The 27606-nt window shown below is 33.8% G+C and overlaps 1 protein-coding gene across 1 annotated transcript in view; it reads left to right on the plus strand.

Annotated features, from left to right (window-relative positions):
* Positions 1-27606, plus strand: part of LOC136031421 (uncharacterized) — an 85831-nt gene that overhangs the window by 52473 nt on the left and 5752 nt on the right. The window contains exons 5-6 of the mRNA XM_065710989.1: positions 4404-4582; positions 22033-22166. Coding sequence (XP_065567061.1) covers positions 4404-4582; positions 22033-22166 — 313 coding nt within the window. The remainder of the gene's footprint in view (positions 1-4403; positions 4583-22032; positions 22167-27606) is intronic.

Genomic DNA, 27606 nt, shown 5'->3' on the forward strand with positions numbered 1-27606 from the left:
CAATTTTTAGTTAACGCCACAGAAAACTGGAGCCCTCTTTTTCTTTCTTATTTCGGTAATTTTCCAAACACTGAAAAAATCAAAATTATCGCTTTTAAACTCAGCCGACTCATATAACTGATTGTGCAAAAATGAAGAATGATTGTACACCTGGCGGCAACCATGTGCAGTTGGCAGCACTGTAGAACAGGAATTTTTCTAGAATAAGTCCTTAAAGTAGAAAATTTACATATAAATAGAACGAACAAATAAACGTTCAGATGGGGATAAGTCCATTTATTAGACAGTGAAAAAGATACAAAGTCAGGATATTTCGATCACGTATACAGCGGTTGTCATCGGCAGGCATTATTTTTCATCGTAGAAAGGCAGTGTGGTCTTGGAAAAAATGCCTAATTTAAAGGTATTATGGCAAAAATGAATAAGTAGAGTATAGATAAGTACAATGAAATCCATATTCTACGGTGATGTCAACTGTTCATGGCTGTCCCTACGCATTTCAAAAGTTTTATATTTTCCTGTCAACCTGCATAATTAATTTTGTAAGAAAACTAAAGAAAAAAACAAGGTTTTTTTTAGCTGCAAGTAAGGAGCGACATTAAAACAAAACGAACAGAAATTATACCGTATATAAAAGGGGTTGACCCCTCCTCAATGCCCGGCTCTTTTCGCTAAAGTTTGACTCCTTCTCACAACTCTGCTTTTTAAAACAAGAAAATACTTTAGTGTAAAGAGCGAGCCGTTGAAGAGGGGTCAACCCCTTTAATATACGGAATAATTTCTGTTCGCTCATTACTTGCAGTTAAAAAAGCTTGTTTTTTTTGTTTAGTTTCTGAACGTTTTTTAATTAATGCATGTTTTGATTTTGATTCTCCAAAACCAAATTTATTTTAATAAATAATTAAAATGAAATTTGCATATAAATTTTCTTTTTTTTGGCTAAATGGCTCTCTCATAGTTTTAATGGGAATATTTCGAGAAAAAAGAAGCGAGAGAGGAGGCCTAGTTGCCCTCCAATGTTTTGACTACTTAAAAAGGCAACTAGAACTTTTAATTTTCTACAAACGTTTTCATTAGTAAAAATATAAGTAACTTACGAATTAACTTACGTAACAAACTTCTATATTCGTATATTTTTATTGCGTATATGAGGGGGTTCACCTCCTCGTCAATACCTCGCTCTTTACACTAAAGCTTAAATTTTGTCCCAGTTCCTTAAGAATGGCCCCTGGATCACAAAAACCGTAGAATAAATAGTTGAAATTACTAAAAGTACTTTAGCGTAAGGAGCGAGGTATTACGAGGAGGTAAACCCCTCATATTCGTAATAATTTCTGTTCGTTTTAAATTTTAATGCTGTTCCTTACTTTCAGTTGAAGAAACTTTTCATATTTGTTTTTTATTGTTTTTTTTAAATAATGCTAGAAAATCCTGCGCCCCTTTCATTGAATTTATCTTCCCCCATTACAAATTCCTCCATGGAAAGATCCTTCCACGTAGGCCGCTCCTCGGCTTCCCCCCCCTTAACCCAAAAAATCCCCCTGAAAACGTCTGTACACTTCCCAATAACCATTACTATATGTAAACACAGGCCAAAGTTTATAAATTGCAGCCCCTCCCACGGTGACTGCGGGGGAGTAAGTTGTCCTCAAAGACATAGTTATTAGGTTTTTCGATTATGGTGAATAAAATGGCTATCTCAGAATTTTGGTCCGGTGACTTTGGGGAAAATATGATAGTGGAAGGGGGCCAAGGTGCCCTGCAATTTTTTTAATCACTCAAAAAGGGCACTAGAAGTTTTAATTTCCGTTAGAATGAAGCCTCTCGCGACATTCTAGGACTACTGGGTCGACACGATCACCACTTAAAAAAAAAAAAAAAAAAAAGAACAGACAAATAAACACGCATACGTGATCTGTCTTCTGGCAAAAAATTCTAAATTCCACATTTTGTAGATAGGAGACTGAAACTTCTAGATTAGGGTTCTCTGATGTGCTGAATCTGATGGTGTGATTTTCATTAAGATTCGTTTAGGGGATGTTTCCCCCTATTTTCTAAAATAAGGCAAATTATCTCTGGCTCGTAACTTTTGATGGGTAAGACTAAACTTGATGAAACTTATATATTGAAAATCAGCATAAAATGCGATTCTTTTGATATAATTCTTTGTATAAAAATTCCGTTTTTTAGGGTTTCTGTTACTATTCAGCCGGGTCGCTCCTTACTACAGTTCATTACCATGAACTGTTTGATTACCGAATTCAAATCGATGGATATCGATTAGAAGTAATTTAAATATTGTGCTTTTACTCTTCAAGGTTTTAAGCTCTGTTGTCTAAAAATTAGTCATGCTGAATTTTAAGGTTGATTTCTTAAGCGAAAAACATAGCATACGGATATAGGGTATAAGCAAATCATGTCAAATGACTCGAGAAACTAATTGTCGAACTAGGTTTAATAGAGATTACACAACTTAGGTGTTTGATAAACCAAAAAAGAACAAGTTTTTTTTAATGAAAGTAAGGAGCGACATTAAAACTTAAAACGAACAGAAATTACTCCGTATATGAAAGGGGCTTTTCCTCCTCAACGCCCCACTCTTTAAGCTAAAGTTTGACTCTTTCTCTTAACTCTACATTTTAAAACAGTAAAAAAAGTTAGCGTTAATCTGATCGTGTGATTTTCGTTAAGATCGTATGACTTTTAGGGGGGGGGGTCCCCCTATTTTCTAAAATGAGGCAAATTTTCTCAGGCTCGTAACTTTTGATGGGTAGAACTAATCTTGATGAACCTTATATATTTAAAATCAGCATTAAAGTTCGATTTTTTTTTATGTAACTATTGGTATAAAAATTCCATTTTTTAGAGTTTCGGTCACTATTGAGCCGGGTCGCTCCTTACTACAGTTCGTTACCACGAACTGTTTGATCGTCCTGGTCTTTTTATATGTTATGTTTATGTACATGTAACCGGTTTTGTTTTTCCTCCCAACAATGTTTATCTTGAAGTGTTTCAGAAATTATTTGATTTTGTTGTTTTTTCTTTTTTAAAATGCTAAGGAAGAAGAAAAGAAAAGAAGATGTGATGAAAGGAGAAAGAAAAGAGCAAATAAATCCTGTAATAAAAAGCCTGGCGTTTCATATTCATCTTATTCAATCCTTTTGGCATCAAGGTCCAATTTTTAACAAAATTTGATTCATTTTCAACTTTTCCCTTCTCCTTCGACTTTTATACTAAGTTGCTAAAATTTGAACGCTTTATTATCATTTTGGAGTGCCTAGCACTGCTCAAGACATTTATTTTGAAATTTTCCTTCCCCTTCAACTGCTAATAATCAATTGCTAAAAATAGAACGCTTTATTATCATTTTGGAGTACCTAGCATTGAGGTACTCGGGGATCTAATTTCGATTCCATCGTTTTAGAGTCCTCAAGACATTTATTTTGAAATTTTCCTTCACCTTCGACTTCTAATATTCAATTTCTAAAAATGGAACGCTTTATTATCATTTTGGAGTACCTAACACTGGAGTACCCGGGGATCTAATTTTGATCCCAGCGTTCTCGAGTTCGCAGGAATTTATTTTGAAATTTTGCCTCCCAGCGTTCTAGAGTTCTCAAGATCCCAGCGTTCTAGAGTTCTCAGGAATTTATTTTAAAATTTTCCTTCCCCTTCGACTTCTAATATTCAAATGCTAAAAATAGAACGCCTTGTTATCATTTTGAAGTACCTATGCTTGGAGTACCCGGGGATTTAATTTTGATCCCAGCGTTTTAGAGTTATCAGGATTTGGGCAGTCTAGGACAGAACAGAATGATGAAGGAATAGATTATTTATAAGAAGAATTTTTGATTAGCTTGAACTTTTCCCTTTTTCTTTATATGTTTGATTATGGGAAAAGAGAATGCTTCGTATCTGTTATAAACTACTTAGGACATGAGTACTCAGCATTCTATAGTACTCAGTGTTGAGTTCTTGTGACAAAAGAGAGTGAGGAAGAAATATATTTTTTTGAGAAGATGTATCATGAAGCTTTAAATTTTCCCCTTTTCTCAATGTTCAACTGTAACAAAAACACTTTTTTCTCCTAAAATACCACTCTGAGGCATCTAGCGCATGGCTTGTACCAGAAGAATTAAACTTTAATTCTTTGTCATAAGTCCGTACTATATTGGGGCATGACACCAAAGGAAAGACCTAATATGCCGTTCGGACTTTATTTGAATTAATCTTTAAACATATGTTGTAACATTCTTGGGAGGGTGGGGCCATTGGCTTCACAGCAGTGAAGAGAACTCACGTGGTGGCTCTGACTCAGACAATCTCTACAACAATTTTACGAGGGACTATTAGCTCCCGTTTATGTTGATATGCGAAATATTCAAGCACAATCTTTATTTCAGCCCTGGTAGCGTGATTGTTGACTACTACGTGCACTTGGCACTACCAACTTCTGAGAGTAGCTTGAACGCTATCAATGCTAGTGATATTCGGACTCTCTTTCATCAAGCACTTAATGATGGATTTGAAGGACTGCATTTTGGAAACTTTACAGTTGACCCCCGAGCATCTTCATTCGTAGGTAAGCACCTCAAACAATCTCGTAGGTAAACACCTCAAACAATGTCAATCGAAGAAATCAGGTTCAAACTAAAATTTAACTGGTCAAGATTAGTCCATGCTTCTTTATTCTTAATGGGATAATTTCCGGAAAGAATTCAATGGCGGAGCCATTAAGCAGATTAGGGGGGATCCAAACATTCTCCTACCCCTCTGAGGAATGTAAAAAATCCTGCATAAGTGTTGAATTTTAATTGTATGAAGAGTAAAGGTAAAATTACATACTTGAAAATGGACACACAATTCAATGGAAAGTGAATCCGTCTTTCAAACTCATTTAACTTCGTTTTCCAAGCTCTTCACTTTCTAAAAATATTGGTCATAACAGTTAATTCAAATTTGAAGTACAGAGGGCTGAATCTATTGTAATCTCAATAACACCCAAATAGTCTTTTATACCCAAAGAATAGCTGAAAGGATTGAAGTTAAAAACTTTTCATGTGAGGTAGAATATATGAAAGCCAGCAAAAAAGCAAAAACAGATGATGTGTCAAATTCAAGAATCTAAAAATGGAATAATATAAAAGTCAAGTATCTATTATGAAATGTCAGAAAGAAGCTCTAGAAAAGTAATCATAAATCCTCTTCGCTATGGTAATTTTGTAATAGTTGTTACAGGGATACATAATAGCTGCTCGGTTTAGAAATTCCAAGGATTTATAATCAACCAATTTCAGGGGTTTGTAATCAACTCAAGGATTTATAGAAATACCAGGGATTTATGAACAACCAGATTCTCTTATGATAACAAATCCCAATGTTCTGAGCTTGGCTTATGTTTTCCGACAGTTATTTTTTACTATTTTTGTCATTATTTTATTGTCATTAGTTGTCATTATAATTCCATTAGTTAGCATTATTTCAATGTCAATATTTTGTGATAATGGTCAAAGAATGAGTGAATTTTATTGCCCATCTTTAACAGTAAAGAATGAAGTAATGAAGAACGAAATGAAATAACAGGCAAAACTAATGAGTGATCAAATTAAATTAATACATCACTAGCTAAGAGAAAACTAAAAAAAAAATAACAGCAGAAAGCTATGGCAAAAATTTACGTAAAAAGAAGACGTCTTTTACGAACTACTGACTATTGCTTCGCACATACCTTGCTACATGTATATACCGTCTGCGTACTGTGCATACTGTAAAGACTTTAGGGTTTAAAGACTTTAGGAACTTCTCCCTTCTGAAACCACAGATAAGGGATAGTCGGGTCTATAACGTCTATAACTAGACGTTATATACTATAACATTTATAGTATATACGTTATATATGTATATAGTGTTATATCCTTATATACGTTATACGGTTGACGTTTTAGACTGTAACATCGAACGTCTATAGTCTATTACTTCTCCTTCCAGAGACCACAGCTAATGGATAGTCGAGAACTTGCTGATGTCTGTTGATTTTTTCGGCAGAGGGGGAGGCTTAGCATGTGTTTAGCAAACTTATAAAATACACTACGGATTTTCTTGTTTTCTCATCAAAAGTAAACATGGGCTAGAAAGCCGACAGGGCTAAGATATGGGGGGTGCCGAAAGAGTTGTAAATTCATAACCGAATATAGCAATTATATAGTCTCTTACGAAGCAGAGGCTGTATTCCAGGTTGCAAGCCGTAGTAAATTTACTTTAATTACAGACGTCACTCAAAGTGACCGGGAGTGGTTGTGAAGTGGCTACTGGCTGATTAGACTTGTAAGGGTATAATCTTCATGACTTTCAGTTGTATTCATTTCTCTTTCTGTATAATTTAGTCTAATAATAAGTTCAATATGTTTTAGACTGATACTAATAGCAATGATAATAGTGATGCACAGTCACCTCACTAAAGATGCTCGTTACCTATCTTTAGTAAAAGCTACTAAAAAAGTAAATTCAAAGTTTCTTTTATGTTGTTCCAATTACTACGAAACGTCAGCTGGAACGAAAAAAAGTTATTTAGGAAAAACCATAAGAACTTGAGCCTTGGGACGGGACCTAGACCCCGATCTGCTACCCTTAGTTTTTGCCTGTTGGCATCTATCTTTACACTAGCTGGCTCGGTTCCAAGCTTATAAAAAAAGAACTTTTAATCATCATTTTACAACGGAAAACAGTTACAAACGCGAATAAATTGACATTTGAAGTTGATTTGCCAAATGTTCAATATTATTAGCTTTCTTTTCTGTAAACTCTTTAGCCTCACAATTTTCCTTCTTTTTGTGTGAGTAATAGAAAAGTAAATATGGCTATTTAATAATAATACGATTGATAGGTATTAAAATATACCTATTTGACGGAAGTGAAATTTACTTTCCGTTTTTATGTGAGCAAGAATAAATTCGTTCCACTGGTTAGTAATTAGGATTTTGCGGTTGATGAAGTCTTAGTTGAATGTCAATGTCAAGTTTTTGGGGCATATCTCCTTCGATTCCAAAACTACATAACTTTCTTTGTATAGACAAATTTATGTGGCTTTGGGTCTTTCTAGCTCTAGAATTTTCAAGAGAAAGCTTGTAAAAGCAAAGGAAAAAGAACAAAATTCTTTTCGCTGAGGTATCAGTAAATAGATGAGGCGTTGAGGAGGGGACAACCCCTTTCATATACAGAATAATTTCTGTTCGTTTTATATTTCAATGTCACTTTTTACTTGCAGTTAAAAAACTTGTTTTTTATTTATTTAATAAATAGATGGATCCACCCTTGATGGAAAATCGCTCGTAGAGTGGCGGTTGGCAATTTAACTGCTTAAATCTTATTTTTGAATTGAAACTTTTTTCTATACATTTTTCTCTATTTTTCCTATATGTTTAGAGTTGTAGAGTTTTCTTATCTGTGTTTTATTCAAATCCATCAACAATCCAAAAAAGGGCTAGAGGTTCTTGTCCCTCCCCTCCACATGTGAAAAGTCATGTATACGCGTAAATTTTGCAAATATTTTAAAGAGTGTATAGTAACTTCATATAATTATAGATATCGAGTTTTGATTAAAAAGTCCTTTTGTTCCCTCCTGGAGTCTGCCATTTGCAAATTTCTCGACAATTCCCTATGAACTTTATATATATTTTTTTTTTTTTTTTTTTTTTTTTTTTTTTTTTTTTTTTTTTTTTTTTTTTTTTTTTTTTTTTTTTGGCTATTTGACGTCCAAGTGAAGTAAAGTCTGATCCCTTTTTTTAGAAGGATGCTTAAACTTTTCAATTTACAGGTGACTTGATAAATAATTAAATCTCACAGGCTTAGTAAATTAATTTCATTATCAATTTAAACCCCGCCCAAACGTAACTGTGCACAAGCTAATTACTTTTAACTAATTAGTGAATCAACTCGATTGATGGAAGGGCGAGGTATTGTTTTACTTGATCAAACGGTCAGATATGTTGTTTTCCATTTTTGTTAATTTTTGAAGTTCCTCCAATGTATCGATATCCAATGATGGTGATACCAATTTAATCGGTTCGATGGCAAATTAGACCTTGGTGTGGTGCTGGTTACTGGAAGTATTCCTAGGTCCATAAAAGACTGGCTCAATTTTGGTCAATATTTGAAAAAAAAAATTACATCAAAAGATCTTACAAAGACACTGTATCAGACAATAATACTTAAAATCCGTAATATTAAGTAACTGAAGAAAAGCAATGGCAAGTTATTATTTGGATTATTCCTTAGCTTGGTCCTTACAGCTGTTAAAATAATTCTATTATAAAATTGTAAATGCAGGGTCAATGGAATCTCCCAATTATATTTTATTTATCATTTATTTGCGTCAATCCATAGACATTAGGAATGGGAAAAAATGTGATTTGAAAGTTTCGTACTTTCTTAACTGTGGAGAAAATACATAACGTAGATAAAACTACAAAACATTCAAATTATAGGAAACTGAAAAAATCGTTAGATTTCTTTGGAAAGGGGGAGGGCAGGTCCGTAGACCCTTTGGCAATGTAATACTTCTAAATAAAAGTAGTTTTTACAATTTCGAAGCTTAAAAATTTCTGAACTTTGGACATTTTTAATGATTCGCTTGAAATGGTACGAACTGGAGGAAATATATTTTGGATTCTAAGAAATCAAGCAACATATCTCTTCGAGCACGGACGCATTTTTTGGGGGGTGGGTGACACTGATAATAATTATCTGATAATTTGAATAAGAAGTCCCCAGGAATTTTTAGAAAATTATAATTTCAGGGGTGGGTATGGGTCCCCTTGCCGGTTTGCATCCCTGTATTTCTTCATAGAGCAGTCGGGAATGCATTAAATTTAGCAGAATAGAATATAGTTATCAGTGTTTGGACCTAATAGCAGGAAGTTGAATCTCAGCATAACCCCCTCCTCCCGACTTATGTCATTTGATTTAAATACAATGCAATTATACCGACAAGAATGAGTTAGTTACTATCAAGCATGGGTGTGGCCCGATTGACAATCTCAACTCCCAATTGAGAATCTTCATGCTGTGGAACGTAAGAAATTATACGCCTTTCCCCTAGGCGCTTTTCTGCGATGTAAACATAATTCTTTCTATACTTTTGACAAATGGAAATCCTAAATCTAGAATTAATCTGACGAGGGCTTTTAACCTTTGTTTCCGGGATTAATGGCCGATTTTATTTGAATAGATGGCGGCTGATGCACAATATTCTCTCTTTGAATACCTTATGTATTTATGTGTTTCCAAAATAAGCCATCGTGCCGTAGGAGAAAAAAACAAACATAACAAAATCAACGAAAAACACAAATAAATTAAACGAAAAATGTACTTATATATGAATCTTCACAAAATTATTTATAAGGAGATACATCTTTCACAAAGTATCAGCCCTTCATCAACATACTTAGAGCCAGATTCCTTAATGTCGTTTTAACTCCTGATCCTTCAATCCCTTCCACCTACCTTCTATCTGTCAACACTAAGAAAACACTCATTTCTCATATCCGCTAATTCCTGACAATTCTCCAAAAAATGAAAAATATCCTCTTCATCTACCCCACACATCGGACAAGGGACGGGGTCAACACTATGACCCCAAAATTTTCTCTCTATTTCCTCCATATCAATCGACCCTCCCCTTAAATTTAAAATCCATTTTGTTTCTTCCTTTTTCAACCCCAACTTAAAATAAACTTCTTCCCCCACTTGTCTTTCACCGTAGGCCTACTCAGACACTCCGGGAGATCCCATATTAACGCTTATACCCCATCACATGAATAAAATATAGAACAACATACATTTTCCTGTGAAGTAGGGTTATTCGAACTGTTAAAATATCCCTAATTTTCCAATCAGTATATTGGTGGGGGACGGGTAAAGATTCCAAATTTTACCCTAATTCAGAGCAGAGTATTGTTTTGAGTAACCAATCAACTAAGTTTCAAGATCCATTTATAATGCTGTTACTATCAGAGTATACCTAAACAATTGTTTGACTCCTCTTTTTTGGCCAAGGACCTAGTGGCTCTTAAGCCTTATCTACCTGTTTATTAGTTCTTGTGATGTCCCTCAGGGAAAATGGTTCCACCCTAGTTTTCAAATCACCATCTTTTCAAATGACAAAGTCCGTGGCGTCAATCCATGAAAATGGATTGATCGCCACAATTCTAAGGTCACACATCATTGAGAATGTTTTGTTGATGGCTGTTGTACCATTTAGGTAGAAAAGTGCAGACTTGAGCATAACTTGGCCAAAAAGATAATGCCGCTAAAACGCCAAGTCAGGCAGCCAATCAATTTTCTGTCTAGTTCCCGAAATCAGCATTAAAAGAGCGTCTGTAGTGTCGAAATTAATTAAATTCAGTCATATTGTCTTACATGTCATAAAGTCATATGCAAAATGTATATGCAAAATGACACATTTATAATCTAAGCATAACTTATGATAAATTATGATAAATTATGATAATTATAAAGATAAATTATGGATACACTCTTCTTAATCTCTTTAAGAAGAAGCAAGATTATATTTTTTTAGAATAGTATCCCACATGTGCTATCCGACCTACAAAAGGGTAGTTTGCCTATTATGCAGGACTAATTTAAGGGGAGGGGGCAACGAGCTTAATGTACACAAATTTGTCGGTGAGTTTCAAACTGAAAAATATATGGGTAAATTTGGTAAGTGGCCGCTAAAGCTAGACTTAAGTGGGTGCACCTCTCAATGAAGGAGTTACACATCCTCCCTTTATGATAGTATTAAATAATATTTTTTACTTTCCTATGCTTTTAATCGAATTTCATTGAATTGAGTCACAGGTACATTAAACATAAAGCAAATTCAAATTCCAGATAATGTTACTTCGCATCTATCAAAACAAATAAACAAATATGATTCGATCCAGTCCTCCTGTCAGAATTTGTTTTCAAAACTTTGCAAGAAAGGATAAAACGAGTAAACGAGGCAAATATTATTCTGAAATCTAATCTTTTAGAAATGGTTTAGAACTAATAAGGATATTTTACGATTCAAAACTTAGACTTGTCCATAAGGATATGACTTTTTTTTAAGGATATGACAAGTAAATTTATTTACTTTTTTCTAACCCGTCATACAATGCAAAATAAAAGTACACAGAGAGAGAGTACATAGAGAAAAAGACAAAAAAATGGAATATTATCAGAACAATTAATAAACAATATCTATAAAACACTGAACAACTTTTATATACATACAACTTTAATCATCACTGTATAAGAAGGGGATATCATGGATGAAAACTGATCTTACTATTATGTTTCGAAATACGTTTTGATAGAGCTATTGCTACTCGACTATTTTATAATTGTAGATTAGTGCTGAATTTCGGTCCATGGGTGTAAATGAACTAAATATTTTTCAAATTTGAAATATACCGACCGGAGTTTACGTTTATCTGTTTGTGAAAAAATCTTCCAAAATGGTTCTGTTTATAGAAAATGTGTATAGTGCTGTTGAATTATACAGTTTAGCGAGGATTATTAGGTTAAAACCCTTTATTTTGGTCAACTGAGGCATAAGACGGGAAGTAATAACCTCTTCTCTCTTCCATATGGAAAAGTGTGTCTCGGGGTATCAGCCGCTGAATTTTGAAAATTAAGTGTTTTTCTTTAGCTGCGCGCAGTACTGTGCGCGCGTTATTTTAATGAAAATAAGTAAAACAAAAAGTTTTCTTGTATGTGCCTTTGTCCGCTTATGCAGTAAGATGATGTTTGAATGAAATTCCATATTTAAAAAAAGGGTTAAGCTAAACTGATTATTACCAGGAAGCTACAGATGAGTGAAAGTTTTGCTCTTTGATTCTCATTGAAGCAACTCAAATAGCTGCTTTTCCCTACGTGGATAAGTAGCGACAATTGTATTTATTATTATTGGTGTTGGTTTTTAGATTAGTTTTCTTTTAATTTTCTATCTTGTGCTGAAGACGCCTTGTTTGGATACAGGCGAAATATCCGCGTTGTTTTAGTCTTTCAATTCTACTGGCCGTTGTCTCGTTTGAAGTTTTCTTTTTGTAGAGTTTTATCTCTCTTGGTTGTTTATTTACAAATGAGACTTCTTTCCTATTTCTCTGCATCAGCTGCAGCGGTGATACCACATATATTTTTTTTGAGAACGAATTTGAATGTACAAAAAAATCAGCATTAATTTCTTAACAACATTCAATCACCTTTGATCCTGGTTTATTGTGCTTTTTCTTTCGTCTGACCTTAAGATGCCGCAATCACTGCGCAATACTACTTTCAAATGGACTAGTTAAGATCTAGCACTTGCACTGTATACTAAATTTTTCCCATTTTGTACTCGCAAACCCTATGGGTTTTGCAAACCCTATTTGGAGTGCTGGTTTTTTTTTTTTTTTTTTTTTTTTTTTTTTTTTGACAAGTTGAACATAATTAAAAAATTTCAAACTTCGTTAGAATTTTTTATTAGTTTATAGTTTCATGACTCCTGTTTACCCTTCTAGATTTACCATTTTTTTGAAAATTGACATACTGTAAGTTCCTCTGCCAGAAACTATTTTTCCGGGGGGGGGGGGCTCTAATACCAATGAACTTTGAACAGGGTGAGAAATATTCATCATTATCGGTAAAAGTAACGTTTATGCCCATATTCTGAAACAATATTCTTCATTTGTACCCTCGGTGCTTTATTTAGTTCTTCATTTAAGCATTTATTGGGTTTGACAATTCAATAAATGCTTGAGTTGTATTTATTGAGATGCTCAAGTACTCTCTCGTGATTGTGACAACAACATGGTAAAGCTCACAGTTTAGATACCAATATACAGTTATGAAAACTCCCATCTTGCCCATGAGAAGCTTTTGGTACAGAGCTCTGAACTTGGCGCCTCCTCCAAGCCCGCGCTCTGACGCGTAGATCGTACTACAACACCATAAGCGGGAACGCAATTTTGTTTTGTTGCATACACAGCTTAGATGCCAATATTGGTTATCTAACCTGTGATGCCAGTTTCCTGTCTCCAGTCGCTACCATCGCTACCACGCATGTGTCCCAAAAATAAATCGTATTATTCATAACTGTATTGGTATCTAAGATGTGGTAAAGCTGAAGAGAACCTAGACTTAAACGACAAATACCACCGCTGCAAGAAGTATAACAGTGGCCAGTCGAAATAAGAAGGCTGGAGCAGCAGCATAACAAGAGTAGGAAACCTGAAGAAATGAAAAAAAACGACAGTAATACAGCCGAATTAAGAGTCACTTTCTTCTTTCCTCGCATTTCTCTCCCTCTCTCTCTCTCTCTCTCTCCCTCTCTCTCTCTCTCTCTCTCTCTCTCTCTCTCTCTCTCTCTCTCTCTCTCTCTCTCTTTCTGGTAGAACGACAGGGTTCCTAGTTAAAATTACAGAAGCTAATTATTGTAAAATTACAGTGGTTTCCGGGACAGCTTACCCCAGAAATACCCCACCCCCTTCGAGCGGCTCTGCTTGCTGGCATCGATGTCAACCCACTTAGGCCTTCTCATTGTTCGCACTTTATAATTAGCTTAGATGGTCTATCCTAAGAAACGGTCTACAAACGTACTCACACACACACACACACACATATATATATATATATATATATATATATATATATATATATATATATATATATATATATATATATATATATATATATATATATATATATATATATATATATATATATATATATATATATATATATATATATATATATATATATATATATATATATATATATATATATATATATATATATATATATATATATATATATATATGATAGAAAACAGGATTGAATCACATTTTTCGTACAGTTTACTGTTTAAGATAATGTCAGTCAGTCGGGTATCCGAAACAATCCATAGGCAATTTCTCCGGAAAAATCCAGCAAATCGTCCTTCGTTTTATGGAGCGCCCGCGCTTCAGAACCATACCTGACCACTGTCATCACTATAGCTTCAAATATTCTGATCTTGATTCGCAGAGTTATCTTCCTATATATATATATATATATATATATATATATATATATATATATATATATATATATATATATATATATATATATATATATATATATACTAGCTGTTGGGGTGGCGCTTCGCGCCACCCCAACACCTAGTTGGTGGGGGCGCTTCGCGCCACCCCAACACCTAGTTGGTGGGGGCGCTTCGCGCCCCCCCCCAAGCCCCCCCGCGCGCGTAAGTCGTTACGCGCCATAATAGTTACGCGCCATTGTAGTTGTGTCCCTATGTCCCACCTGTGAATATAGATATATATATATATATATGGTTTTAACTACGTAAAACTTGCGAATATACAACATTCTTTGCTGTCCCATTGTCTTTGCATATAAATAGATTGTCAGGTTATCCCCCTGTTTCCCCGGTGTCCCCGTTGTAGTTGTGTCCCTGTGTCCCGGTCGTCATTTATATTCCCTGTGTCCCGGGTCCCGGTCATCATTTGTATCCCGGTGTCCCGGTCTGTATATACATTCGTTTTTTAGTTTTGTTTTTCTCCTTTATTTTTTTCCTTTTTTTTTCTTTTTTAGCTTATTTAGATTTTTAGATTTTTAGTTTTTTTTATTAGTTTTTAGTTTTTATTTCTTTTTAGTTTTTTTGTCCCGGTCGTCATTTATATCCCCCTGTTTCCCCCGGTGTCCCCGTTGTAGTTGTGTCCCTGTGTCCCGGTCGTTATTTATATTCCCTGTGTCCCGGTCGTCATTTGTATCCCGGTGTACCGGTCTGTATATACATTCGTTTTTTAGTTTTGTTTTTCTCCTTTATTTTTTTCCTTTTTTTTTCTTTTTTAGTTTATTTAGATTTTTAGATTTTTTAGTTTTTTTATTAGTTTTTAGTTTTTTTTTCTTTTTAGTTTTTTTGTAGTTTTTACCTTCTTTTTAGTTTTGTTAATTTTTTTTTTTACTTGTGTCCTGGTCGTCATTTATACTCCCTGTGTCCCGGTGCTTTGTTGATTGCTAATCGAACATTCCTTTTGTCCTGGTCGCTTTCTCTTTGAGTGTCGTCATTTATTTTTTTCTTTTTTAGTTCTTATTTTTCAGTTTTTTCCTTTTTTTTAGTTTTTTTTTATTTTTTATTTTTTTTAGTTTTTTACCTTTTTTTAGTTTTTTTAGTTTTTTTAGTTTTTTAGCTTTTTTACTTTTTTTATTAGTTTTTAGTTTTTTTTTTGTAGTTTTTGCCTTTTTTTAGTTTTTTCAGTTTTTTTTTTAGTTTTTTATTGGTTTTTACCTTTATAGTTTTTTTAGTTTTTTAGCTTTTTTATTTTTTTTATTAGTTTTTAGTTTTTTTTGTAGTTTTTGCCTTTTTTTAGTTTTTTCAGTTTTGACGTCACCTAATCCAGTTTTTTCAGGTGACGTCACCTGACACATCCATCCACACATCCATCCACACATCCACAGACAGACAACTTATTTTTATATATATAGATATATATATATATATATATATATATATATATATATATATATATATATAGGAAGCATATTCATATCTATTTATTCACCGAGCCAGAATTTCTATATTACTTACACCGTTTCTTACATAATGATCAAAATAGGCTTAAAAATAGGGAAATTTTCGCATTTTGGAAGAAGAGGAAGAATTTTCAATTTTGAACTTACAGCGTTCTTTTCAACTTAAGCAAGCAAAGTCCAAAATTGTTAGATGGGGCTGAATCTTAGATATAGAATGAGATCAAAAATTATAGTCTTACGTTGAAAATCAAGACAATAGGACTGTAGAAAAATAACATATGAAAAACTTGATCAGGGAACCTAAAACTGGGTATTTATATATATATATATATATATATATATATATATATATATATATATATATATATATGAAGTCCAGGAATAAGGTGGAATTTAAAAATCAGGTAGAATTATTCCTAGAAGATAGTGAGAATAAACTTTCACTTTCAGGTTCACCGCAACGATGTAGCTATCGTAAAGCTGGAATCTTTACGCATGGTTGAAACTGTAACAGGAAGTTATTAATGTGGGGAAAGATTCATTAGATTTTACTAGTTAAGACAAAAAAAAGTATTTTCAAAGGAACTTAAAAAGTGGCCTTAAAACTTGCGAGGGACAGAAATTATCCCGTTTATGAGAGGCCCTGATCTACCTTAACCGCTTTCTCTTTACGCTAAATTTTCATAATACTATGTTAAAAGCATTTATTGCAACCGGTAAATACTCAAATATTTACCGATTGCCTCTTGAACATTTGAAATAAAATTTTTATTGTTAAAGGAAACTCAATTTAGCAAGCTTTTCCATTCTTGATATATTAAATAATAATAAAAAAAGTTTTTAACTGAAAGTAAGGAGCGACATTAAAACTTAAAACGAACAGAAATTATTCCATATATGAGAGGGGTGGTCCCCTCCTCAATACCTCACTCTTTACGCTGAAGTTTGACTATTTCTGACAACTCTAGTTTTTAAAACAATAAAAACTTTAGCGTAAAGAGCGGGCGTTGAGGAAGGGAAAGCCCCTTTCATACACGGAATAGTTTCTGTTCGTTCTATATTGCTCCTTACTTAAGTTCTTACTTCATTCTTAAGTTCTAATGTTGCTCCTTACTTTCAGTTAAATTTCGGAACGTTTTTCAATTAATGCCGGTTCGAATTTGGCTTACCGTACATGAAAAATTTAAACAAATTTGTATGTTAATTTTGGCAGATTTATTCCGTGTATAAAGGGATGCCACCTCCAGAATACCTTGCTCTTTACGCTAAAGCTGTTAGTACTTTTAAAACAGCTTCATATTCTAATTAAACGGCCCAGTGTTTCAGTGAACGCTTTTAAAATTTTGAGACAAACAGTCAAACTTTAGCGTAAGGAGCAAGGTATTGAGGAGGGGGCAACCCTTTATATATGGAATAATTTATGTTCGTTTTTGAAATAATGCCGGTAAATCTGGCTGGAGGAGTTTTGGTGTAAAACTCCTCCGTGGAAACTTCATCCAACGTAAAGTGCGATCTACCCCCCGTTAAATTCCCTCCAGACAGTTCCATCCTCGCTAAGAGTCCCCATCCCTTACAATTGCTTGTGGAAGATTCAGACTGAAAAATTCTCCTTGGCATTCTTCTATTTGAATAAGACTTTAATCTCTAATTAGTTTCTTGATCTCTTTAGAAATGCCCCCTTCCGTGGAAATTGTTTTCCAAAAATCAAACACGCGAAAAAAAGCCCCTGGATAATTCCCCCGGGACATCTCCACATGAAAAATTTGGCAAAAAGAATGTAGGAGAATTAAAAAGAATTCGGTATAGTAATTATGTCAACTCCGAAATTCCCTCCCCAAGGAAGATTCTCCCTATAAAAAGCCACCCAAGCACAACTTCCCTCCCCCTCCCCAAAAAAAAATCTGTATGCTTCCCAATAACAAATACTATACGTAAACAATGGGTTAATTTCATAACTTACAGGCCTCTCCCCACGGACTGTGGGGGCTATTTTACACATAAAGACATAATTATTTGATCTTTCAACTATACTGAACAAAATGGGTATCTCAAAATTTTGATAAGATACTTTTGGGAAAAATGGGCATGGGATGAGATTCAGTTACACTCCAATCTTTATGGTCACTTAAAAAGGACACTAGAAATTACAATTTCCGTTCGAACGCACCCTCTCACTGTCTTCTAGGACCATTGCTTGGATACAATCACCACTGAAAAAAAAAAAAAAAAAAAAAAAAAAAAAAAAAACGCATCCGTAATCTGTTATCTGGCAAAAGAAAAGCAAAATCCGAGTAAGAAAAGAGCGAGTAAAAGCAAAATGTACTAGGAAGTTTTCTATTCCATTAAACACTTTCCGAATGTACCGCATTGTCTCATGAATTCTAGATTTTTCAAAAAACGGTATAATTGTACCGCGATGGCAACGCTGAACAATATTGAAAGTTTAATTGGCTTTAAATGGCGTAGGCTTGATGGGCTAGTAATATATCTCTAGGACATCCGACCAGTTTCCACTGTTGTAAGTTTTCCTTACTCTTTGGTCAACGCCATATATGCGGAAGGGTATACATGGTCTGTAAACCCATAATTTGAATGTACCTTGGCTTAATGAAAATTTCTGACTAAATTTAATAATTTTAGCTACTTCGTCTTCAAGTAATAAATCATAAAAGTTTGTTTTCCCCTAGAAACATCATTTTGAAGTACATCCAGCTCTCTCGATTGAAACCTCTGCTTACGCTCCATTCCAAGCTTCATTTATAAAAAAAAAAAACTCAAATCCAATATAATAATACAAAAAGACTTGGCACAATATTGAAGGCCAGTTAAAGTAACTTGATTATCAAGTTCAACTCGTGACAAATTTTGTTTGCTGAGTGTTCATTAAAAAACTTTTTCCGACGGCAAAATTCGCACCTTGTTTTAGAAGTAATTACTGTACTGTGTTTTGACTGTAGGCTGTCAAGTGAAAGTAAAATAATTAATTAATTCTATACAGCGATCTTCAGTTAGAGTGAGCCTCTTTTAGGCATGCAATATTGCGTTTTATTTCTTCATACTCATATTCTTTCTATAACAAATCACAGCGTTATTTGAGTGCTCAAAATTATCAAAGGAGGATTTCTCTACCCCCCCCCCTATCGGAATGAATAATTTATCCTTTTACATAAGTTTTTCCATCTTTGTATGGCATGCGGATATTCAAAAGCCAACACATTATGCACAAACACATACTGTAGTCCAGCCATTGGTATAGCTGAACGTTTTTTATTTTTAAGCGGTACAGGGTAGAAGAGTAACATATCGCCTTCTGATTAAGCTCCTGCTTTTCCGGCCATAAGGCAGAAGGGGAATCTTAGTCGTTTAACAAGTGCACAAAATCGATGAGATTTACAATTTTTGAACTAAAATCAACAGCACTGTTTCTCAACTTTTCAGTGACAAGATCCCTCAAAATAGATACCGCCGAGGTTGTAACCGGGAGGAGGGTTAGGGGTTTGAACCCCCCCCCCCCCGAAATGATTGTCTCACTCTTAAAAACGTAGCAAAATGTATATAAACAAATCTTTCATACATTTTTTGAGTTTATTTTGCTGCTGAGTTTTTTTTGAATTGCTGCTTGCTGTTTTTTTTTTTTTTTATTCTTTGGATTAGTAAATTTTATTTTTTGAGGATTTTTTTTTAAGGCAGCAGTTGCTGATTTTTTTGCTGGAGGTCGCCCTCCAGCAAAAAATATATTCTTAGGTCACCCTTTTGTATTGCTTCTTTTGGACCAACCCAAAATTAAATGGAATATATCCTGTCTATCCTCCATGTTTGTAGGTCTTTCAGCCGTGCAGCACTTAAAGAACTATTTCTGTTACATGTTTACATACTTATGTGAAAGAAAAAAAGTGCTAGTTTATTACTAAGAGGATTTATTAGCTGGATATTAAACTTCTGTGTCTGGTCCTTTTTCGGCAAAAAAGTAGCCAGTGATTCGCTTATTCTATCTAGGTGTGACTCATGACAATATGACAATTTAAATGTACTGTTTTATACCATCTCTTCTGTTTAAAAACTTGTGGTCCGAATTGGGTCCGAATGGCGATTATATCTGTATTATACAGCTACCATTTTGAAAAGGCTTGGATCTTTGCTGTTGGTCTAACTATGGCTGTTTTAGGTAAATTGATCCTCTAAAAGTATTTTTTTTTAGAAATTGGTTTCTAAATTTTTTCAAAAAAACAAAACAAATTTGAGCTGCACAATTTAAATCGGTAAACTTGCACAATTTACCTCAAAGTGTTGGCAGCGCTGGTTAAATTAAGTCTTGTTACATTATTGCATTGAATTTGAATTATTTTCTTTATAAGCTGCATTTAAAATGAAGCGTAACAAGAGGTTTCAATCGAAGTTGTGCTGCTGAATAAGGTTTTCAGGGCGAAACACACTTTTATGATAACAAAAGCTGAATTTTAATATACTTAAAGAGGTTTCAACGGAGTGCAACAAAGGCTTTCGAGGAAACAGCTTGTGCTTCGGAATACTGTGAGGAAAAGTGTTCAGGGAATGCGCGCTTTTATGTTAAGCAAAGAATGTTTTCGAAAAAAATAATTTTTTGCGAGTTTGTAAAATTTTATCTTTGGAATTCTTTAAACGCAGAGCTGTAAAACTTGAGGTCAAATTTTTCTTTGCATTTGGTTATAATGGGACCAAATGCATATTTTATCTAACAAACATAATCAAAATTTAGAGTTAGTCAAAAAACTACATGATAGTAAGCAAAAATGGACAAAAATAAGTGCAAAATTCCGATGTTATTAAAATTGACATATGTTTAAATTGTAACATCTAGAAGCCTACATCATTAGATATCTTATCGATGTGTGACATCAAAGGGTTTATATGGAATTATCCTGGCTAAAGGTATTCACATGACAGCTTTGCTTGAAATACAATTATTTCTTGGATCGCGCAGAGGCTATTTTCGCCATATCAGAAAAAAACAGCCTGTTCATTACTTAACATTGTATTTTTAATTATTAATATTTCTCATTTTTGAATATCAGCCTTATTTTTTGTAGAATATAATAATAATCACAGGATCTATTCCCCGTTTTTCAATAAAAGTTAAACAAACGGTAGTACTAGTATCAATAAGGTCAACTTCATGGAATGAACACAACCCACAGCTTAGATACCAATACAGTTATGAAAACTCGATTTATTTTTGGGACACAGTGCGCGGTAGCGATCCTAGCGGGTGGAGACAGGAAACGTGGCAGCATAGCTTAGATACCAATATTGGTATCTAAGCTGTGTATGCAACAAAACAAAATTGCGTTCCCTGCCTATGGTGTTGTAGTACGATATACGCGTCGGAGCGCGGGCTTGGAGGAGGCGCTAAGTTCAGAGCTCTGTACCTAAAGCTTCTCGTGGGCAAGATAGGAGTTTTCATAACTGTATATTGGTATCTAAGCTGTGATATAACCATAAAAAAATATTAGGTACCCTTTAACTATGTAAAGCTCTTAGTCAATCAAGTGCATTGGCTAACAAGTTTCAATCAATTTCTTCTTGGAACCATGAGCCTTGAAAATATCCAACAATTCTTTCATGTTTCTAACATTTTTCACTAGTACGCTCGAGTCGTTTACACAATCTAAGTCCGCGAGGGATTTACTTTCTTATTCAATACCATGCTCTCTCGTAGCTTTTGATGTGCTCCTTAGAACATAGCTCGCCCAAATATTTTTAGTAAACAGGGATAAAACAAAACCCTGTTTTACTCCTGGCTCCACACAAAAGCGATTGCCAGCCTGACTTCCTAGCATGGGCTATATAACAATTTTTTCCAAATTACTGGGGGAGTTGGTGCAACCGCGCCCTTGTCCCCCTCCAAACGACGCCACTGTCATGCAAGGCTTGAAGACTCACAAAGGTTTTTTTTATGAGCGGAATCAAATGCCTGTAATCAAATGGAACTTGAGATAATTCATGCAATTCTCAGTTATTAATCAAAGTGTGAAAATGTTGTAAACGTATCCTCTCCCCCTCTCTGGCCCGCCTCTTAAAATGTTGTGATACTAATGTCTAATCAATTTTGACTTAAAACATAAACTATTGCTCTCGATTGTAATTGAGTAAAAGTGGTGTAAATGACCTTAGTTACAGTAAATGGAGCTTTTATAGTTCATTCATATACATACTCATGTAGTTCTTCTCTTTTTTGTAGTTCTTTCAAAAACCAAAAGAACTGTAACTGACGTAAAAATTCTTTCACCTCAGTCACAGTAAACTAAGCTTTTATAAATCGTTCATATACATATTCATGTAGTTCTTCTCTTTTTTTGCAGTTCTTTCAGAAACTCAAATAACTGCAAAAATGAAAGAAGTGTAACTGAGGTGACAATTCTTTCATCTCAGTTACTCTAAACGAAGCTTTTATAATTCATTTTATATGCATACTCATGTAGTTGTTTTCTTTTTTTGCAGTTCTTTCAGAGAATTTATCTGCTGCTGGTATTGAGTCTGAGAGTGACACTTCATTATTTCCAAGTTGGGCTATCGCTGTAATTGTCATTGGACTACTATCTCTTTTGCTGGTTGTCAGTTTTGGTGTAACAATGGTAAGTCATACACACACACACACACACACACACATATATATATATATATATATATATATATATATATATATATATATATATATATATATATATATATATATATATATATATATATATATTAGTTTAAAACATAACTCGGCGGGCGGGAGAATATTAGGCATAATGTAGTCTCCTGAATACTCAAATCTAGTTTTCAATTTATAAAAAAAAACTTTTGCATGTTTTCAACCTTCTAATAACCTTAAAAAAATCATGTGATGCTCATAGGGACTATGCAAGCTTAGTATTATAGTTAAGGTGGGGGAGGGAGTTAAGATTCAAAATATCTTTCTTCATGCTCTCAGAATTTTACTGATTTTGTTGCTAAGCTTTCTAAGAAGAGACATGAAAATGATGGCATCCAAAGAAAAAATCATACTATAAAACAGCCGAACCTCCCAACAAGAAACTTAATCTATCATACTTATACTGTCAAAGATTACAATTTCTCCAAGAGTGATTATCATATTGCAAGGTTAAAAAAAACAGCTCAGTTAATATAGTAATTAAGATTATGATATAAACTGGTATCCCTCCCTCTGTTTAAGCACAAAATAATTATATACCAGAAGTCTGCCATCAATTTAATATAGGTTAACTTCTATTTAGCTCATTTAATCTCATGGGAATTCAGACAAGTGACCATGTAAACGATCACTATAATTGACTCTGTGTCCTAGAATAGCCATTATTTTGATTACTTGCGGTATACTTTAAATTTGATACAGTCGGAAGTTTTTTGTTTCTCTTCAAGGTCTTAGCAACAGCTTTAAGTAATTTAATAAGACTATTTTCTACTCTTTCTACAAAGCTTCCCTCAACTTCTTGTCATAGGCTCAGGGACAACAAGGAAATCTATAAAAATATTTGTACCTGTATCTGCTCACCATGGTTTTTCAAAGATTTCTTTATCAGTAAAAGTACCTGCATTGGGGAGAGTTCTCCTCTAAAGGCTGGTCAGAAGAACCCACATCAGGTGAAGATTGTTACTCAACGATAAACTTTTTGTGTGGCTGTCCTTTCGAACTCCTCCCCCCCCCCCAATTTCTGAGGTGTATAGATCAGTGTACTTATGTTATGAAAGCTGCTGAATTTGCATTCAAGGCCAGTTCTAATTAACTCCAAGGACCAGGGGAAACTTGCAAGTTGTAACATTCCCGGATGCACAAATCATAAATATTCTGCTTTTATAACAACAACTATGATGTTTTCTTTGATTTTTAAACTTATTTGAGGACTCTGCGATGAAAGCAGCTTGTAGTTCTCTCTAGAGCTATGTTTATTCCCAAAATATCCTATGCTCTCCAGTTTCCTATATTATCGGGTTTTTAATCTCCAAACTCATTTTGTTTTAATTAACATTTGATTTTACTTTTAATATAACATTAACATAATGTTTTTGAATGAACATTTTGTTATTTAATACGCTGTTTCTATGGATACAACTAAAGTCAAGTTTTAATGCCGTCCGATTGGGAGAAGATCGGCTATGCGATAGCTTTGGACGCCTATCCTTATCGCCCTAGCTTTCAGGATTAATGCCAGTGGAGGTAGTCTTGCTACTTCTGTTCTCGCTTCACCAAAACCCACTTCTATAAATCTCACCTCTCTTAATGATAAGGATTTTATTCATGCATAAGGGCCCCTTCCTAAAATTAAAAAAGTAGTTATTTTTGTGAGATGCCCTACCCAGGAACTAAAAAAAATTTCAATTATTTATTCTAGTAATAAAGAATCCTGGGCAGATCAAGAGTAGAGACAAAGTAGGGACAAAGTTTTCCAGTCAAGTACCCCCCCCCCTGTTTTCCGTTAAAATCAGGTTTAAAACAAAAATAAAATAATGCTATTGTAAGTGATTTCCAGGCGTCTTTTCACTGTAAGCCTTTTAACACCCCGCACATAAAGTTTAAAAGAGAAATGAATCATAGAACACCCATCCAGCCAATAACATACATACTAATGAAAGATCTAAAGCCGAACTGGCTAGTAATGACAAAAACAAAGAGAGAGAGAGAGAAAAATCTCAAGCTGAAGAAAACAAACGGGATTACGGCTAGTAAAAGCAAAAGACACAAAAACGACGCGGATATTTCGCCTATATAAAACAAGGCATCTTAAACGCTAAGAAATAAAGATGAAATAACCTAAAGTTAAATATACAGGAGAAATATAATTAATTTGATATTCTTTTTTTTTATTTTATGCAGTCGCTTCAGTGTTTTTGTTTAAGCAACTCTATTTAGCTTCTGTGGTGCTCAATCACAGTAGCAACAATTGTATGTATAGAAATTGATTTTATTTCTTGGTATAATTGGAGGTTATTTTATATTTTATCTATATTTCATTGCGTTGGATACGCTATCTTTTATACAGGCGAAATATCCGCGTCGTTTTAGTTTGTGTTCCCCTTCTACTTCACGCAGTCCCGTTTGTTTTCTTCATCTTGAAATTTTTCTCTCTCTTTTTTCTGGAAGCCGAAATCATTTCGATTTTCTATATTTAAGTTTACCCACACTTATAGTCTGGTATAAGACCTTTGCTCGAGCTTTAAAAAAAAAAAAAATAAATAAAATTCACGGATCTCTTTTCAGCTCCTTTTTTTCATGGAGAAGTCCAACCAAAACCAAAGATGTCTGAAATCTAAAGTCTACGGTTGTCAGAATCAGATCGTTTTACAAGCGATGTTGTTTCTTAGTCAAAAACAATCAGTCAACTTGGTCTATAACCTTTACTATAGCTGGTTAAAATTATGGTCAAAATTAACAATGTTGTTTCTTAATTAAAAACAATCAGTCAATTTGGTCTATAACCTTTACTATAGCTGGTTAAAATTATGAACGATAATGGTCAATTATGATTTATCTTTTCAATAAGTTTACATTACTTCCAGTAAGGTCTCCACCTTAGCTTAATGAGTCTTTTTCATCTTAGGCTTGCTCACCGCTATAAAATCTCTAACCGCCCATGTTTACTTATCCATAGTCATGATGTTGAGATGATTATACGCTGTCCGATGACCCTGACCGACCTATTTTTATGAAAAAGGACATTTGAAGATATGCTACTATTAGGCCAATGGAAGAGGGTCATATACTTAAAATAGGCACTCAAATTTATTTCTGGAGAGGAGGAAATTTTTTAGGCTAAAATCACCAAATCAATGAAAAGAAAAAAAGTAAAAATCATACATAATTGCTTTTGTAAAATGTAGTTCCGAAAAAAAATTATCATTTTTATGGAATTAAGTCGGTAATAATATTAAAACAAATTATTATAAAATAAATTTAAACGATTTAACTATTTATATATTATATTATACAAGTATTATGTATTATAATAGTAGTATATATTATTATTTATTATTATTTATATATTGTATAAATTTATGTAATATAAAAATATTATTTATAAAATAGGTATTAAAATATCAAAAATTGAAAATAAATTGTTTCAACGTAAACATGGATATTTGACAAACTGTCAGTACTTTAGTGAATGACAGAGAAATGATGGTTTAGTCTAAATGATTCAAATTCTGACTCCAAGGGCATATACCGGTACCATATTTTTAAAAACTTGTATTTGCATTTAATCAGTACGTGAAACATTGAAAACGGGTATTTTTAAAAAGCCTATTCTGTGTTGGTTATTGTCTGTTCAACCACTAAAAAACAGTTACTTAAGTCGTAGAAAAGCGGTTAGTTAAGTCGTAGAAAAACGGTTAGAGTATGTGTGAGCAAATACAGGCTTAGGCATGAAAATCTAGCTTGAGACCACTTCTTTTGACAACTGATTAAAAGAAAAAAGTGAAATTAAACAATATCAGAGAATAAATAGTAAATAAACACGAAAAGATCAACAAGAAAGCAGACACGTCACAAGGCAACGTGATACCAAGCTGAAAAAAAAATATTTCTTGACCGGAAAACATAATTTATTTCTGTTCTATTTTTGGCCCTACTTTTAAATTTGTGTAAATTATTTACTTCACGAAAAAGTTGTGTAAAATTAATCACCGGATAGGATAGGGTAGGGCCTGGTGTAATCCATATTGAGTTTATCACAGAATGCATTCCGGAATTCAATGATCATTAATTATTTTTTCTTTCCTTTAGCCCAAAATGGTAGATAAAAACAAATTTAGCCCCTAAAATACTTATAATGCCTGAAAAGGGCTAGGCATTGTATTCGGTCCTGAACTGACAACAGTACAAATCGCCTAAAATATATATATATATATATATATATATATATATATATATATATATATATATATATATATATATATATATATATATATATATATATATATATATATATATATATATATATATATATATATATATATATATATGTGTGTGTGTGTGTGTCTGTGTGTGTGTGTGTGTGTGTATGTATTACTATATTATTCATCTGATCGTCAAAACAAAATTGAAGACATTGTTGAGTACAACCTTGCAATGGTTTTTAGGTACAGGAATCCCGCCCCCAAAGACCCTCTTGATCTCTCGAACCCTTTTAGAACCGACTGAAATTAGAGACCTCTGCACACAAATACTTGACATGTGCTTCCGCTCACATTATTTCACTTCTCGATGTTAATTATTCAACAACGCACGACGGGCAAGTTAATAATCCTAGCCTATTTTTTTTTCAGTGCTTTTAATTCAGGTTGTCTCCATATGGGAAAAATTTTGCAAGAGGGATCATCGGGGATTAATTTTCCGTGGGGATTTACCACTGGAGGATTTGCTGTGGGACTGATTTACAGCGGGAGATTTTCTGGGGGGCTAAACCCTCCCTTAATTCCCTTTCTTTTGAAATCGCAGCAACATGTCACGGATAAAGCTAGTCATTAGTGCGAATTGATTTCTGGAACATATCCAGGATTCATCCCTGCAGTGAATTCACAGACCTTTCTCATATATCCCTTTCCAATGTCAAATGTTCCATCATTGTATTCCCACAGCACATTTTTACAAGGTGATCAGGAAAAAAGATCAAAGAGTTTTAAGTGGGATATTTCTATCAACTGATTTGAGTTATAGCCTCAGTTGAACCTTTTCCATCTGATATATCCCTCATATATCCCTTTCCAATGTCAAATGTTCCATCATTGTATTCCCATAGCACATTTTTACAAGGTGATCAAGAAAAAAGATCAAAGAGTTTTAAGTGGGATATTTCTATCAACTGATTTGAGTTACAGCCTCATTTGAAACTTGTTCATCTGATATATCCCTTATATCCCTCATATATCCCTTTCCAATGTCAAATGCTCCATCACTGTATTCCCATAGCACATACAAGGTGATCAAGAAAAAAGATCAAAGAGTTTTTAGTGGGATATTTCTATCAACTGATTTGAGTTACAGCCTCAGAGGAAAAAGAATATAGTATC

This window comes from Artemia franciscana, chromosome 9, assembly GCF_032884065.1.
Source record: "Artemia franciscana chromosome 9, ASM3288406v1, whole genome shotgun sequence".
In the NCBI taxonomy this organism is placed as follows: domain Eukaryota; kingdom Metazoa; phylum Arthropoda; class Branchiopoda; order Anostraca; family Artemiidae; genus Artemia; species Artemia franciscana.